The sequence below is a fragment of the Oryctolagus cuniculus genome, chromosome 6 (assembly GCF_051225735.1).
Source record: "Oryctolagus cuniculus isolate XC-2025 breed Fujian yellow rabbit chromosome 6, ASM5122573v1, whole genome shotgun sequence".
NCBI lineage: Eukaryota > Metazoa > Chordata > Mammalia > Lagomorpha > Leporidae > Oryctolagus > Oryctolagus cuniculus.
Genome location: NC_142872.1, coordinates 95,938,467 through 95,953,510, shown reverse-complemented (window position 1 = coordinate 95,953,510; position 15,044 = coordinate 95,938,467). Strand labels below are relative to the sequence as shown.

Below are 15,044 nucleotides of genomic sequence, written 5' to 3'. Positions count from 1 at the left end.
CAACCTCACCTCCACTCCTTTCAACCCTTCACTCTGACCTTGCCCCAGCTCTCATTAGAATACCTGAAACAGAAAAGTCCAACAGCACTAGCAAGGCAATTGCAAACTAATGTGGCATCCCTGTGAAGAGACAGAGAGAAGAGAGCCAAGGGAAGCCCCTCAGGGCAACACAGAGCTGGGGAGTGAAGGTTGGAGTCTTCTCATCTCAGGAGGCAGCACGAAAATGCACTGTGGGCTTGACTCTTGGTTGCTTGTAAAGGATGATGGAGGTGGTGCTGATGCTGGCAAGCACCTATTTTTGTCTTTCTGATGAAACATCCTAGCAATATTTGGAATTAAATAACTTTCTATTTCACATAGGATTTCATTCATGGAAGTGCTCTGTGTCCCCTGTTCTGATTTATTCATAATTCCTACCGCTCACTGGGGCTTGCTACCTCCTGACTCTGTTCTAAGCATGTTCACCAGTGAGGCTGGGATTTGAACCCAAGGCAGCCTGGCTCCAGCAGCCACACTCAGAACCACAGTGCTCTGCAGCCGTGTCATCCACAGCCATCTTGGGCACAAACTCCTGCTCTAGGGAGAGATGAATCAAAAGAAGGAGCAGCAACGTGGGCAGAACCTTGTTGCTGGGGGATGGGGCATGGAGGGCTTAGAGCAAAGGCTCAGGAAGCCGTCTTGCCAGAGCAAAGGTGCCAAGAGTCGCCCACGAGACCACAGCTGCAAGGAGCTCTTCTTTGACATCAAAGGGCACCAGAATCATCAGCTTTCATAGGAACAGGACAAAGAAATGGCATCGCCTATAGTTCTGACTCTTTTGCAACACAGATGGAAGTAATTGCTTTCAAAGCACTCTAACAATTATTTTCTGAGCCATGGATGCCTCTTTCTGAGCTCTGTCCTTGCTCTGAACTGGTCTTAACCTGGCAAATGACCAGTATGAGCCAGCAAAGTATTTCAGCTGTCCCTGCTTCATACCTGCACATGACACAGGAAAAAGAGAAAAACAGTATCAGGGATGGACTTGCTTTTTAAAGTCTGAAGATTCATTTTTGAAAATTCACCAGAAAAAGGAGGCATTTAAAAAATACTTAGTCCAACTCATACGAGATCAATTTTCTAAAATACTTGGTTGAATTTTCAAATTTCAAATTCTTCAGATCTGGCATTTCTCTCAAAATCTTTTTTCATGAAATTTCCACTAAAAACTTTAGAGGAGAGGAGAGGAAAGCAGAGGAGAGAGAAGAAAAGATCTGCCATTTGCTGGTTCACTCCTCAAATGCTTACAACAGCCAAGGGTAGGCAAGGCCACAGCTAGGGGTCAAGAACTCCATCCAGGTCTCCCACATAGGTGACAGAAGACTCAAGTTCTTGAGCCATCATCTGCTGCCTCCCAGGGGGCACATTAGAAGGAAGCTGGAATTAGGAGAAGGACTTGAATTTGGAACTTTGATATAGGATATGGGGGTCTTGTGCAGTTCCTTAACTGATGAGTCTGTCATCAAATTTTGTGATTAAGATGTACTATGAGTAGATTTCCAAAACCATCAAAATCTGAAGAAGGAAGCCTTCTGAAACCCCTTTCAGGGTGCCAGCAAGGGGGGTTCTGCACACTGGCCAGCACCATAGGAAAAGGCTTCCTGAAAATTCTGCACATACCATGGTGTGTTTCGCATCTGTTCCCTTTCAATTCAACAAGACATGGTGAAGGGAGAAGGTTCCATTAAATGCTGCATTTGGGGTTCCCGTAAGTCCCAGATGTGTGTGACGAGTAAATGTTCTTTAAGTAATTCTGTGCCAAGATTTCCCGTCTGTGGCAGGGACCGCTGTGGCAAGGTGACTTTCCCTACAGATTATATCTGAAAATAACAGCTAGTTTGAGTTTTAAGGTCCCCATAGTGTTGCCTCTTCATAAGGAATCTGAAGGGGGTGGGGAAAGAGCAACAGGTAACGCTGTCACTCCTGTACACAGGCTTTCAACAGGTAAAGTTGCCAAGGCCATGTGAAAATGACCCAAGAAACATTTGATTATTTGGCCCATTGAGTGCTGGTGGCAGAGGTCAGGGAATGGGAGAGTCCCAGATGCTTGTCATTTAATTACATCTCAAGAGCAGTCAGCCATTCTTTTGTTCAAAGCAGGGTTGACTTTGTGGAGAATAACTCAGTTCTGACTGGGATGATGTCTTAAATAATCCATCTTTTTAGCCTTTTTCATGACAGAAGTAAAAGAACATTAGACTGAAGATTGTGCTGCTACAAAACTGAATGCATCATAGAATAGTTGCAGTCAATATTTAGTGTTAGGTCCATTTATAATGTTATACTTTGGAAATGCCTTAATGTGATCCGTAGGAAGTAGGCTGCTTAGCCTACACTGTGTAAAACCCACTTGAGAGTGTTCTGGGGCAAGCATTTGGTTAAGATGCTTATGTCTTGTATAAAGGTGCCTGGGTTTGATATCTACCTCTGGTTCCTGACTTCAGTTTCCAAATAATACAGACCCTGGGAGGCAGAGGTGATGGCTCAAGTGCTGGATTCCTGTCACCCATATGCAAGACCTGGACTGAGTTCTTGGCTGCTAGCTTCAGCTCTGACAATCAGGGGAATTTGGGGGAGTGAATCAACAGATGGGTGTGTGCTCCCTCTTTGTCTCTTTCTTTAAATCAGAAAAGATAAAAATAAAAATAAATTAAAAATTGCTTAAAAAGAATGTTTTCCTGCTGTCTTATTTTTATGTGCTGGGGGCAGGCGGACACAAAATTAGTGTTGGGCAGAATGAAGAAAAGAAGAAAGATGAGAGAAAAAGGCAAAAAGAAAACATACATAAGTGGCAGTAAACTATCCCCAAAAGTCCAGCCAGCTTCCTTTGCTTTATTGTTGGCATTCATATTCCCCACCACCTCTCTTAAAGTCATTTAGCTTCTCCTGGGAGCAATGAACTGTCTCTGAAAGGAGGAATCTGAGTCAGAGTAGGCAGGATGCGAGCAGGGTGTCTTGGACTAGCAATCTTTTGTTTGTCTAAGAAGATATCAATATGGATGGCACCAATTAAGTCCATATTTTTTTTAATGGAAAATTTTCTCACAACTAAATGCATCAACTAAGGTGCTGACACATCCATAACGCAGTGTTCCCTCAGTCTCTACCTACACCACTCCTGAGGTCAGTGCTTAGTGTAGAAAATTAACAATGGCTGATATTGCCAAGGGCCAGCAGGTGTCTGATGCCCTGTTAGAGCACCATGAGGTAGGAGGGGTAGATGAGGGTAATACGATGATAAGGCTGATGGTTGTTTGGGAAATTTTGTGCACAAGGCACTATTGTCTCAGTACTGTGTTGGGGGGATCTTTCTCGACCTCGGGTACCCGTCCTCACTCTCTACCACCATCTCTTTATTCACCACTGCCTGGCAGAGTCCTCTGACACGTGTGAGTGGTTGCTGATTTGGGGACCAAAGTTCTTTAATGATCACTGACCAGGAAGTTCCTTTGTTCCCCCCAACTTTCACTTGAGAATGCGCATCAGTCCTCGTGTGCCTTTGACATTATAATTAATAAAAATTTCTAACTTGTTTCCATGATGCCTCCCCACCAAATCAAAATGTAAGCATGACAAAGAAAATACATCTCCCACCCTCTCCCAGGCTCCCAAAGGCTGGTCTGCTTTTGTCACATCATTTCATGCTTAAAAGCATCAGCCAACAGGCAAACAAGCATGGCATGAGTAAATGCTCTGAGAAATGTCTTGCTGGGACAGTGAGCTGATTTGAAAGCAGAATGAAAAAAATCCGTAACCAATGACACAAGATGGCAGGGAATGCTGTTAGAACAAGCATGCACCCCAAGCTATACTCTGTGCAGCATGGTAAGAAACAGAAATTAGTTGGAATGACTGGAACATGCAATTATTGGGAAAGAAGCTGCCGAGAATAAAAAAGTGTGAATACCTGTGTAGATCATAGCTTCCTCCATCTTTATTTCCTGATATAGGGAAATAGAAGAGTAATTTATGTTAGCTTTAGAACTCATAAAACCATTCACTACGAAGTTTTCCATGCATAACATCTAAATCCTAAAAAGAAACATACTGTGTTAAACACAGAGAGGGTTGAAGTCCAACAGAGATTTTTTTTTCTATTAGGTTCGAAATGAAGATTGAAAGCTAGAAATAAAAAGGCTTAAGATAAAAATATATGAGACATGTGGGAAAAATGGAGAGGGGGTGAGAAAGGGAGGAGACTTTATTTAAAAGCAGTGAGAAAAATACTTCCAGAAGTCCGTGGAATTCTCAGCCAAAGTTAAATTTTGGTTATGTGAAACACTCGAGAAAATGGGCAATGGATAGTCTCCTGGAGGAATGATCTAGAAGGTGGAGAGGACTACCTGAAGTGTAACAGCAATGACTGGCTCCACCTTGTGTCACTTCACCATCAAGAGACACTGATATCAGATTTTGCTGAGTAGAGTTGTTATGTCATCACCAATAGGAGTTAAGAGCATTACGATTTTTTGGGAAGAAATATCTAGGTGTAACAGTTCGGGTGTCTCTACTAGCTGGTTTAGATTCCAGGCTTTTGTGGGTCCTTTATTCATCTCTTGCTCTTTCTTCTTTTTCTTTTGAGATTGGAGGAAAAGATCAACAGATAAGCAGAATATTTGAATTTGAGCTGAGTGAGGTCAGTGACCAAAGACCTATATTGTGTGTCCAGTCCCTGCCTGGCTGGCAACTCCTCCCCTAGGTATTCATTGAGAAGTGTTGATTGAGGCCTGGGATGTGACATCTCCCACAGGACTTATATTTTCCTATGGCACGAAAGCCTTTGGAACCCTGGAGTGGTAGAAATGACAAGTGAGGACACTGTCCATTTTGGAAAGGGATCCCCTGCCCCCTTTGTCTCCCATGACCCAGAGAGCTGCCCACTTTCATTGCTGGTGCTGCTGGCTCTGCCTGGAACTCAGAGACACAGCTGTTAAAGACACCAGAAAGCAGCTGCATAAATACTGCTCCCAAACGCCTGGAAGTTCAGCTCTTCATGCTTTTGGGGCTGACACGCTAGGCCAATGGCAATGCCCTTACCAGCTCCAGCCCTTTTTCCAACTTGCTATGGACCACCAACATTTCAATTTTTACAGAAATGATGAGAAGAAAATGGGTATTCTCATTAACCAGGAAAGAACTGGGGCTCACGCTAAGAGCTGTACCCTCCTTGCACCAAAGGAAGTGAGTTTAACACTACAGGGCAGGGAAGGAGCATCTGGCAGTTTCCATGGAGACCTTCTTGCTTCTGCTAGACACGGAGTTAATGCACTGCTCACGTATCTCTAGGTCCAGATGAGAAAATCTGGGACAAGAAGTCTAGTTCCCTGTGTTGTGGACCTGGATCCAACAGAGGGCATTTCAAAATGTGATAAGCAGAAATAGGACATTGTGTGTTTCCATCTATATTCCCTCAAAGAAGAGATTCTCATTTACTTTAGAGCATTTCTTATGACTGTTGACAGCAATGACAAAGAAATATCCAAAATTTTGATCTTGTCTCCCAGTAGATGCTTCTACTAGGAATCAAGGTTTGCCAACTGAATAGACCTGTGGGAGATACTGGAAGGAAGCATTCATCAAGTGTTTTGGTGGATTACATTTTTTCATTAATACAGCCAGAGTTAAGCTTAGAGAACCAATCACGTGTAGAATTGTCCAGAAAATTTCCTCTGTAAGTATCCACCAACTGCATATTTCTATATATCCACAGAATTATTTCAAAGGCAGAAAAGCTGGTAACACGAACAGCTGTCCCAGTAATAAAGAAAAAAATAAATCTTTTCCTTACCAATGTCAAGGCCCTTCGGTCTTGGGTTGCATTGCTTGTACCCTTGACAACTTCGGAGCTCCATCAGTTGTACATGCAGCTGATTCAAAACTCCCCGTTCTACTGTGTGCACTGTGTTTGTGAGCTGCGGGTGAGGAGAGCAGGACAATGCATTTTGGCTCTTGTTCTGGCTATCCTACTTTCAACATCCTCCATAAAATGATATGCATTTTCTTACCTGATAAGGATCTGTGTTCATGTCGAAATACTCCAAAAAGCCAGTGGCGAACTCGCAGAAGAGAAAGTTATGTGTCTCATTGACTGTACGCAAACACCAGTAGGTGTTATTGTTAGAACTCGTGCAAGCACAGAACGATCCCACTGGTGGGTGAAAAGACAAACAAAGCAAAATAAAAACATGGAAGACCTTGAGCAGGCAAGCTGTCCCAGCATTTCCTTGTCTTTACACTTCAAAGTTTGTGGTTTCTTTTCCATAAATGCTGTGGTTTCATATTAAGGACACCTGCACGTTTTCCCCATCTCTATACAGATTTTCTGTAAAACCAGGTGAAAAATGGAAAACAAGGTGGTGGTCTCCCACAGGCAGAATGCTAAGATGCATCTAGTAGTTTAGTTTAACCTCTCCTTAGCTCTGTGCTCATTTCAAAAACAGACATGGGTACATACTCAAAAAGGTTCAGAGGTCATTGCACTGGAGTGTCACATGCCTGGGTGCATTGACTTTTCTTTCCTATTTTTTTCAATGTTATTGAGGCAAGGGCTCAGGTTAGTACTACAGATATTGGGAATGTGGCAATAAACTATTTCTTCAAAATAGGAAACAGAATAGGTGAAAACTCAAAACTATGGCACATAGAATTGCTTTCTGAAATTTCAACTTCAGTATATACATTATATGTATCATATATATTACAAGCATACACACTGATACATATATTTCTGTATGCACAATATATGCAGAGGATCCTGAGATAAAAGGTATTTTTTTACTGTGACTTATTACCAAAAGAATTCTGATAGCTAGAAAGTGCCCCGGATTTGGTACCAAGTGAGATTAAGTCTCCACTTTGCTCTGAAAGACCCAAGTGACAGCAGATTTTTTTTTTTTGGCTCACTTTTTATTCCTCACATTGTTGCACAGTGGTACTCAGGGTCAGGTGCTCAAAGGTTAGCTATATTGACAAGAGTTATCGATCTTGGATGGAGTAGTTTGCTTGTTTGTTTATTTATTCAGCTAATACTGTGACAGGGGATGCAGTGTCATGAAGACATGGTCTCTTATTTTGAGAAGCTTGCAGCCTAGAGATCAAAGTTAAACAAAAACACAAGTAAAACAACTCAAAATAATCACAGATGTGGTCAGGCTCATGGAGAAAATGTAGGGCTTGCTGACAGTGTAGTGTAAAGGGGGCTTCATGTGGCCCGAGGCACAGGGAAAGTGTCCATCAGAAGTGACACGGCAATGGAGATGTGAAGGGGGAGTAATGTTTGACAGGCACAGAGGAAGAACCTTACGGAAAGAGGGAGCAAGACGTACAAAGGCCTTGTGGTGGGAGAGAGCTTGGAATGCTTACTAGAGAACGAGAAGGCAAGTTGTGGAGTAAGCAAGGTGGGAGGGAATGTCCCAGAGTAGGACTGGATTACAGAACACAGGTCCATGTTAAAGACATTGCTCTTTAGCCTAAGAAACACAGGGCACCGAAGACCACTTTAGTTCTTCTGGGCAGGACACATTGGTGAGAGGCAGAGAGGAGTCTGAGATGCCACTAAGGAAGGTTGGCCATGGGGAGGTAAGCAGTGGCGGAGGGTTGGGGAGGTTGGCCTCAATCGGGGTTGGAAGCAAGCAGGCAGATAGAGGGGTGACCTCTCCTTCTGGTGTGCACAAACTATGATTGTGCTGTCCACTACTTCCTGTTTCAAGGAGTTTCTAGCCCTGGCTACACCAGTGCATTACTTCTGCAGACCCCACTTATGCTGTTCCATCTGCCTGGGATGCTGTTCCCCTTCCACATGGATTGCCTTGCTCCATCTTTAGGTTTCAGCTGCTCAAACTTCACCTCCTTACAGAGCTCTGTCATCTCCCACTGTTCCCTTTGTATCATTAATACAGCTTGTTGTATTTATTTCACTTTCTTTCCTTATGCAAACTCCCCCAATTAAAACTAAGTATGAGGAGGGCAGAGCTCAAGGCATCATGTTCAGTGTCCCCAGTTCTCAGCTCTGAGCCTGGCAGAGGACAGAGCCTGAGCAATGGAAATAAGCCTTGGAGTTCCTGGTTCTAGAAACTCTAATAAGGTTTGATGCTATGACTGTAAGAGTTCAATCAGCCTCCATGTGATGGTTCAATGAAATGCACACATGGACACTGAAATCAAAGTACCAAAACAGGAAGGTGGAACAAAAATTGCTCCTGCAGAGGCCCTAGGTCCTCCCAAGCATGGTCTGTGGGTTCCTTGGGGTCTCCCAATCCCAGTTTGTGAAGCAGAGGCCAGGTGCTATGCAGCGATCCTCCCACAATCACAAAATTTGGTGTCTCATCTGGTCCTTGGTCTCCAAAGCCTTCAACTGAACAATGCTCCCCAAGAGCTTGGGTGTCATTTCTAATAATGCCTCTGTGGATAATGTGCACACACCACTAAAGAAAATACTTGCATTTCAGGGTGGGTATGTGGTGCAGCGGTTAACAATGCCATTGGGGTCACTCACATCGTGTGTTGGAATGCCTGGTTTGAGTCCTGGCTCTGCTGATGAGTACCCCGGGAGGCAGTGGGTGATGGCTCAAGTTCCTTGGCCCCTACCACCCATGTGGGAGATCAGGATGGAGTTCCTGGCTGCTGGCTTCAGCATGGTTCAGCCTTGTGTTATTTGTGGGCATTTGGAGAGTAAATCAGAATACAGAAGATCTCTCTCTCTCTCAGTCTCTCTCTCTCTCGGTCTTTCTCTCTCTCACTCTCTCTCTCGGTCTCTCTCTCTCTCTCTCTGCCTTTCAGATAAATTGAACAAAGAAGTAAACCAATAAAAAGTTCAGGAAAAATAAAACAGGTCCTATTTGAAAAAGAAAATACAAGCACTAATTTGAAAAGTATTATTATTCCAGACCCTCGGCAATTCAATGCAAAACCACACAATCACTAGGACGTGGGCCCTACATTTGAGTGTCTTTTACTATCCTTTCACTCCTTTTATTACGCTGAGTGTGCTCTGGACATAAAGCAGAAACAGCATCCATTTGCGGTCCATTTATTTGTCTATTTAGACTCAGAGTAGTCTTACCCAGTAGGGGCTCTGCCAGCTGGAGCCTGCCCTGCGGAACCACATCCTTGAGAGGAAAAACCCAAGGAGGAGTTGGTCTTTTCAAATAAACCGAAAAAATAAATTCCTAAAAAGGATTCAAATTGTGAGTATGGACTATACCAAGGTGCTTTTCTCTGCAATCGACATTCCTGGTTTTATGCCACAGAATCCCTAGTCTGTGTTCCTGGGGTGGGTATCGCAGTGTCTGCATGGAGGTGGGAAGCAGCACAGGAGGGGCGACTTACGGTTCCAGAACGGGGCCGTCTGCCAGTGGTTGTTGTCGTGGGTGAAGCAGGTGAGGCCAGGCAGGCTGCACTCCTCCCCCTTCCTCTGGCGTTTCTTCTCCTTCCTCTCCTTCTTCCTCCGACGGTTCTCCTTGAAAAGCTGCAGTTTGCTGTCTACTTCCTGGGCAGCCTCCCTAGCCCGGCAGAAGAGATTATTTTGCATGATCAGAAACTACTTCCTCAATCAAAAACGGGATTGTTGCAATGAGTCTTGCACTGACATTTAGATGCACAGTAATGAATTCTGGATTTTTTTTTAACAAATTTTATGATTATATCATCATTTAATCAGCTATAGGGAAGGCAAACTCACTCAGTGACAGCTCTCTTGGAGCTGATGGAACCCTAGCAGGATCAACAGCTTCCTCCTTACTTACATGGAAACACCAATGGAGGTGAATGTCAGGGTGAATCAGTGGCCGCTGCTGGCCGGGCCCTTTGCACAACTGTCTTCACTTGCTGGTGGCGCCACACTATCAGCCACTGAATCAATGGTGCGTTGGATTAGATGGCTTTGATTTGAAGGTTTAAAGAATTCTTAGATGAATTCTACAGGATGAGTTTGGAGAGGTGCTGGCACTGTGGCTCAGTGGGTTAAGGCAGCGGCCTGCAATGCTGGCATCCCCTATGAGTGCCGGTTGGAGTCCCAGCCACTCCACTTCCAATCCAGTTCCCTGTTAATGTGTCTAGGGAAGCAGTGGAGGATGGCACAAGTGCCTGGGCCCCTGCACCCATATGGGAGACCAGGAGGAAGCTCCTGGTTCCTGGCTTTGGCCTGGCTGTTGTGGCCATTTGGGACATGAACCAGAAAATGGAAGTTCCCTTTTTCTCTGTCTTTCCTGCTCTCTCTCTGTAACTCTGCCTTTCAAATAAATAAATCTTTAAAAAATGTTTTTTAATTAAATTTTAAAAAATTTTCATTTTTAAAATTTTAAATTAGGTTTTTACAGACTCAAGGTACCTTGTAGATATAATTCTACATTATTTTTTTTCTTTTTTCATTATCTTGACATTTGAATACAACTCTAACTCTGTTGAGGTTCAAATATTAAATCTCCTTTGCAAGCAAGTTTTGCTAGTATTTTTCAAATATGGATGTTTCTTTCCACTTTTAGAACCGAATGCTATTACAGGCTGCTCCATAGAACACACCAACCTAAACTGACCTAATGAGCCTTTGTCACTCTGTCACTCTGCATACTTTGCATCGAGTTTAGTCCAGATACTGGTTCCGTAGAGAATGCAGAAATGCACACAGGATGAGAGAATGCAACACAGCTGTCGTTGCTTGGGTTGCACAGGATTCCAAAAGCATTGCATGGCTCCCGGGGGAGGCGTCGGCTTTGTGCCCCCCTTCTCGAGTTATGTGCCCTACTGGGTGAAACTGCCTCCTCCAGGGCAGTGCCACTGTGCCCACAGGGAACCCTCCTGCCTCCCAGAGGCGCCTTGGGGACAGTCCCTGACATCCAGCAAATGTGGAAAACAGAGCATGACTTACTTGAATGGGTGAAGATGGCTCTTTAATTTCTCTTGCTTTCTTACACCTTTCTCTTTATTATAATAGCTGCAGGCAAGGAAATGAAAAAGTGAGTCTTCACATTTGACCCCAACCGTTCATAAAAAGAAAGCAACGGAGAAAAAAGGTCAGCACTTTGCCGTAACACTTCTAGCTTCTTGGGACTTTTTACCTTCTGGCAGATTTAGTTTGACTTATATAGGTTAGGTCATCTACTATACAGTAATGCATTCACAGGAAACTCTGTCGGTGAGAGAGGACAAGGAGCCTGGTACCGACCCCATAGCCTGTGTGAGTTGGAGTCTGCAGAAGCAGCCGGCAGAGGCTCCAGGCTCACCTCTGTTTACCGCAGCTACACTCCTCAGGCTTCCTCCTCTTCAGGTGTCCTCTCACTTCTCTTAAATTTTTGATTTTATCTTGTAGAGCCTCAATCTGCAAAACAGAGATTTGCAAAATTGCCCTTTGAGATCATGATTTGCTTTGCAAAGTACCTTTCTTTTTTTTTTTTTTTTTTTTTTTTTTGGACAGACAGAGTGGACAGTGAGAGAGAGAGAGACAGAGAGAAAGGTCTTCCTTTTGCCATTGGTTCACCCTCCAATGGCCGCTGCGGCCGGCGCGCTGCGGCTGGCGCGCTGCGGCCAGCGCACCACGCTGATCCGATGGCAGGAGCCAGGTACTTATCTTGGTCTCCCATGGGGTGCAGGGCCCAAGCACTTGGGCCATCCTCCACTGCACTCCCTGGCCACAGCAGAGAGCTGCCTGGAAGAGGGGCAACTGGGACAGAATCCGGCGCCCCGACAGGGACTAGAACCTGGTGTGCCGGTGCCGCAAGGCGGAGGATTAGCCTAGTGAGCCGCAGCGCCGGCTGTACCTTTCTTTTCATCTTATTGGCTGTGTTCTTCTTCTTTTTTTTAAGAAAGCTTTTATTTAATAAATACAAATTTCATAGGTACAGCTTTAGGAATATAGCAATTCTTCCCCCCATATCTGCCCTCCCCAGCCCAAACTGTACCACCTCCTACTCCCTCTCCCATCCCATTCTTCATTAAGATTCACACTCTTATTTATGATGTCAGTGATCACCCAAGGCTCTTGTCATGAGCTGCTAAAGCTATGGAAGCCTTTTGAGTCCACCAACTCCATCAGTATTTATACAGGGATAAGCAAAGTGGAAGTTATCTCCTCCCTTCAGAGAAAAGTACCTCCTTCTTTGATTGCCCCTTCTTTCCACTGGCATCTCACTCACAGAGATCCTTCATGTAGGTCATTTTTTGCCACAATGTCTTGGCTTTCTATGCCTGAAAAGCTCTCAGAGGCCTTTCAGCCAGACCAGGAAGCCTTAAGGGTTGATTTCGAGGGCAGAGTGCTGTTTGGGGCATTTGTCATTCTATGAGTGTGCTTTATGGATTGGTTGTGTTCTATAACCACTCATTTGAGACAATAATTCATTCGGAAACAAACCGAATCTACCTCTATGTGAAGAAACTTTAAAAAGTTTGTGGAGGCGTGGCTGTGTCGCCTAGCAGTTCAGACACAGTTACAAAGCTCACATCTCACTTTGGAAGACCTGTGTTCAATACAGGCTCCAGCTCCTGATCTCGGCTTCCTGGTGATGCAGAAACTGGTAGGCAGCAGTGATGGATCAAGGAATTGTGCTCCTGATACCCCCAAAGGACACCTAGATTTGAGTTCCCAGCTTCAAACTTTTAGCCAGGGCCAGTCCTGGCTTTTGTGGGGAATTGCAATCAGTTGATGGGAGCCCCATCTCTTTCTCTATTTCTCAAAAAAAGTAGGAAAATGGAATGAAAAGTTGTTTATTTTGATGCCAACAATTTGATGCCAACCCATGTCTCATGCCTAGTCTTTTTATAATACATATTTTCCATGAACTTTTTGAAGGCACCTTGTGTTCTGATATGTTATAACTAAAATTTTTTTAAAGATTTATTTATTTATTTGAAAGGCACAGTTACAGAGAGGCAGAAAGAGAGATCTTCCATCTGCTGGTTCACTCCCCAAATGGCCGCAATGGCCAGAGCCGGGCTGATCTGAAGCCAGGAGCCAGGAGCTACTTCTAGGTCTCCCTCATGAGTGCAGGGGCCCAAGGACTTGGGCCACCTTCCACTGCTTTCCCAGGCCATGGCAGAGAGCTGGGTGGGAAGTGGAGTAGCTGGGTCTCAAGCCAGCGCCCATATGGGATGCCAGCACGGCAGGCGGTGGCTTTACCCACCACACCACAATACTGGCATTTCTATGAATAAATCATTTTCCTGCAGAGACATCAGAAGGCTACGAGTCCATCCTCACTCTCTTCTCACACTCCGTTTCATTTGCAGCAGTCTATCACACAATCACTGGAGGACAGATACCTTGATTACTTTTTTTTTCCTTTTTTATGTAATTACAAAAATGATGAGGTGGGTGGACACACGGCAGGTTGCACCATCACAGCAGGGCTGGCACACCGATTTTGAATTTGGACTAGACCCTACAATTGCATGGCCATGCTTACCTCTTTGTCAATATATGCCTTATGGTCCTTCCAGGCTCTGGCTGATTGGTACAGTTCTCTCTCACAATGGATTGTGTCATTTGGAAGAATAAAACACCTGCACAAACCAACCAAAATATAAGACATAAATTCATATTCCAAACAGAACGTATTATCCTCTAAAGTCTTGACATAGATGAGACAGGGAGTTTGGAGTACATGCCTAGCCAGAGTATGTGGAACGTGTTCTGTCACTTGGCTGGGAGAGGGATGATGTCACAGCTCTGTGACTGAGGCTGTCGCTAAGGCCGCCTTTCAGGGCAGCTCTCAAAATCCCTGACCCCTGGAACAGATATCGGCCCAGAACTCAAGTTTTGAAAACCTAAGCAAATACATGTAGAAAAAAGTTTTTACAGTCCTAATAAAAACGGCTTGTTTGAAGAAATGCAGAGCCAGAAATGGCGTACTCAGCCCATCCATTCTGCCATAAAGAGCTTGCTTTAAGTGTGTCATTACGCTCTGAAGCAAAGAAGCTGCCCCAGAGATGGAGAGCAGGTGGGATATGGGGTCAATCTATAATACAAGAGAAATAAATCCCAGCCTGCCTCTCCTAGTATATCACCCTAACAGCTGCAGGCACCGAGACCTGTCCCACAGATGAAAATCCTGGCAAGATCTTGGTACCTCACCTCCCCAAAGTAGTGAAACTGGGGAGAAAACAGAGATCTTGCCAATAAATTCAGAAAGAGTGCAAGCGATTTTGGAAGGAACTGAACAGCCAATGAGTCCATTAGAGCTAGGGGGGAGTCATCTCCCTTTCCTGTTTCCCTGATTTCCAAGGCCCTTTCTGTTCTCTGAGGTCTGGGCAGCCATTCCTAACCTACATCATCTTTCTGGAAGCTTCTCGGAGACCCAGCTTCCTCCCCTGGCTACATTTAGTTTCTGAGGTCCTCACTCACCCCATTGCTGGGATGAACAGTGACCAGGCAGCATGGAAGAGCCTCTCTCAGCTCCCATAAACTATTTCCATCTGTTTTCTAGATACATACAAACTCTGTGTTGCTAAGTCAAGATAGGACAAACTGACTGGCTGGATTCCCAGCTGATCAGCCTTGGAGTGAAATTGAACCCATAGCACACAGCCTATGTGTGCTAATGATGGTTGGGACTCCTCAATGCTTCCTGGAGTGACCCAGTTATTTTGGACACCATATTTCTGAATGATCCAACTTTTTGCAAAGCACAACACAGTGGTCCCAGGGGAGGAAGGGTAAGTTTGAACCCAAGCCTAATGAACATGTAGAGTCCTCATACTTGTGTGTCACTCGCACAGTGGTGGGCGGGCCCACAGCATTGCTGCTGTCTGCCAGCATCCCGGCCCCGTTGCCACTGCTGCCCGCCTGGCGGCCTCGCAGTCCTCTGTGGCCTTCATCATGGCGCTTGGCAATGTTTCTTGGTTGCAATACTTGCAATTCCTCTTCTTCCAAATTGATGTCATAGATTTCGCCTTCAAATTCAACGGATAAGGAACGTGTCTGCCGGGTATGGACGAACCTGGGCTTGTACTCTGGAAATAAGGGAAGTCACGTTAGCAGGGATGTCCTCGTGGAGTTTAGGAGGGAAGACAACGAT

The 15,044-nt window shown here is 44.8% G+C and overlaps 1 protein-coding gene across 9 annotated transcripts in view; it reads right to left on the bottom strand.

Annotated features, from left to right (window-relative positions):
• The window catches only part of SULF1 (sulfatase 1), a 195,096-nt gene that overhangs the window by 10,952 nt on the left and 169,100 nt on the right, over positions 1-15,044 (bottom strand). For 5 of the 9 annotated variants that reach the window (XM_051844551.3, XM_089335353.1, XM_051844553.3 and 2 more), the window contains exons 14-20: positions 14,727-14,979; positions 13,434-13,530; positions 11,259-11,353; positions 10,904-10,969; positions 9,367-9,539; positions 6,045-6,187; positions 5,828-5,951 (exon numbers count right to left, since the gene is read on the bottom strand). In XM_051844551.3, the coding sequence (XP_051700511.1) occupies positions 5,828-5,951; positions 6,045-6,187; positions 9,367-9,539; positions 10,904-10,969; positions 11,259-11,353; positions 13,434-13,530; positions 14,727-14,979 (951 nt within the window). Of the gene's footprint in view, positions 1-3,807; positions 3,981-5,827; positions 5,952-6,044; positions 6,188-9,366; positions 9,540-10,903; positions 10,970-11,258; positions 11,354-13,433; positions 13,531-14,726; positions 14,980-15,044 lie in introns of those variants that run through there. The other 4 variants (XM_051844555.3, XM_051844556.3, XM_070075147.2 and 1 more) reach the window with 2 other exon arrangements.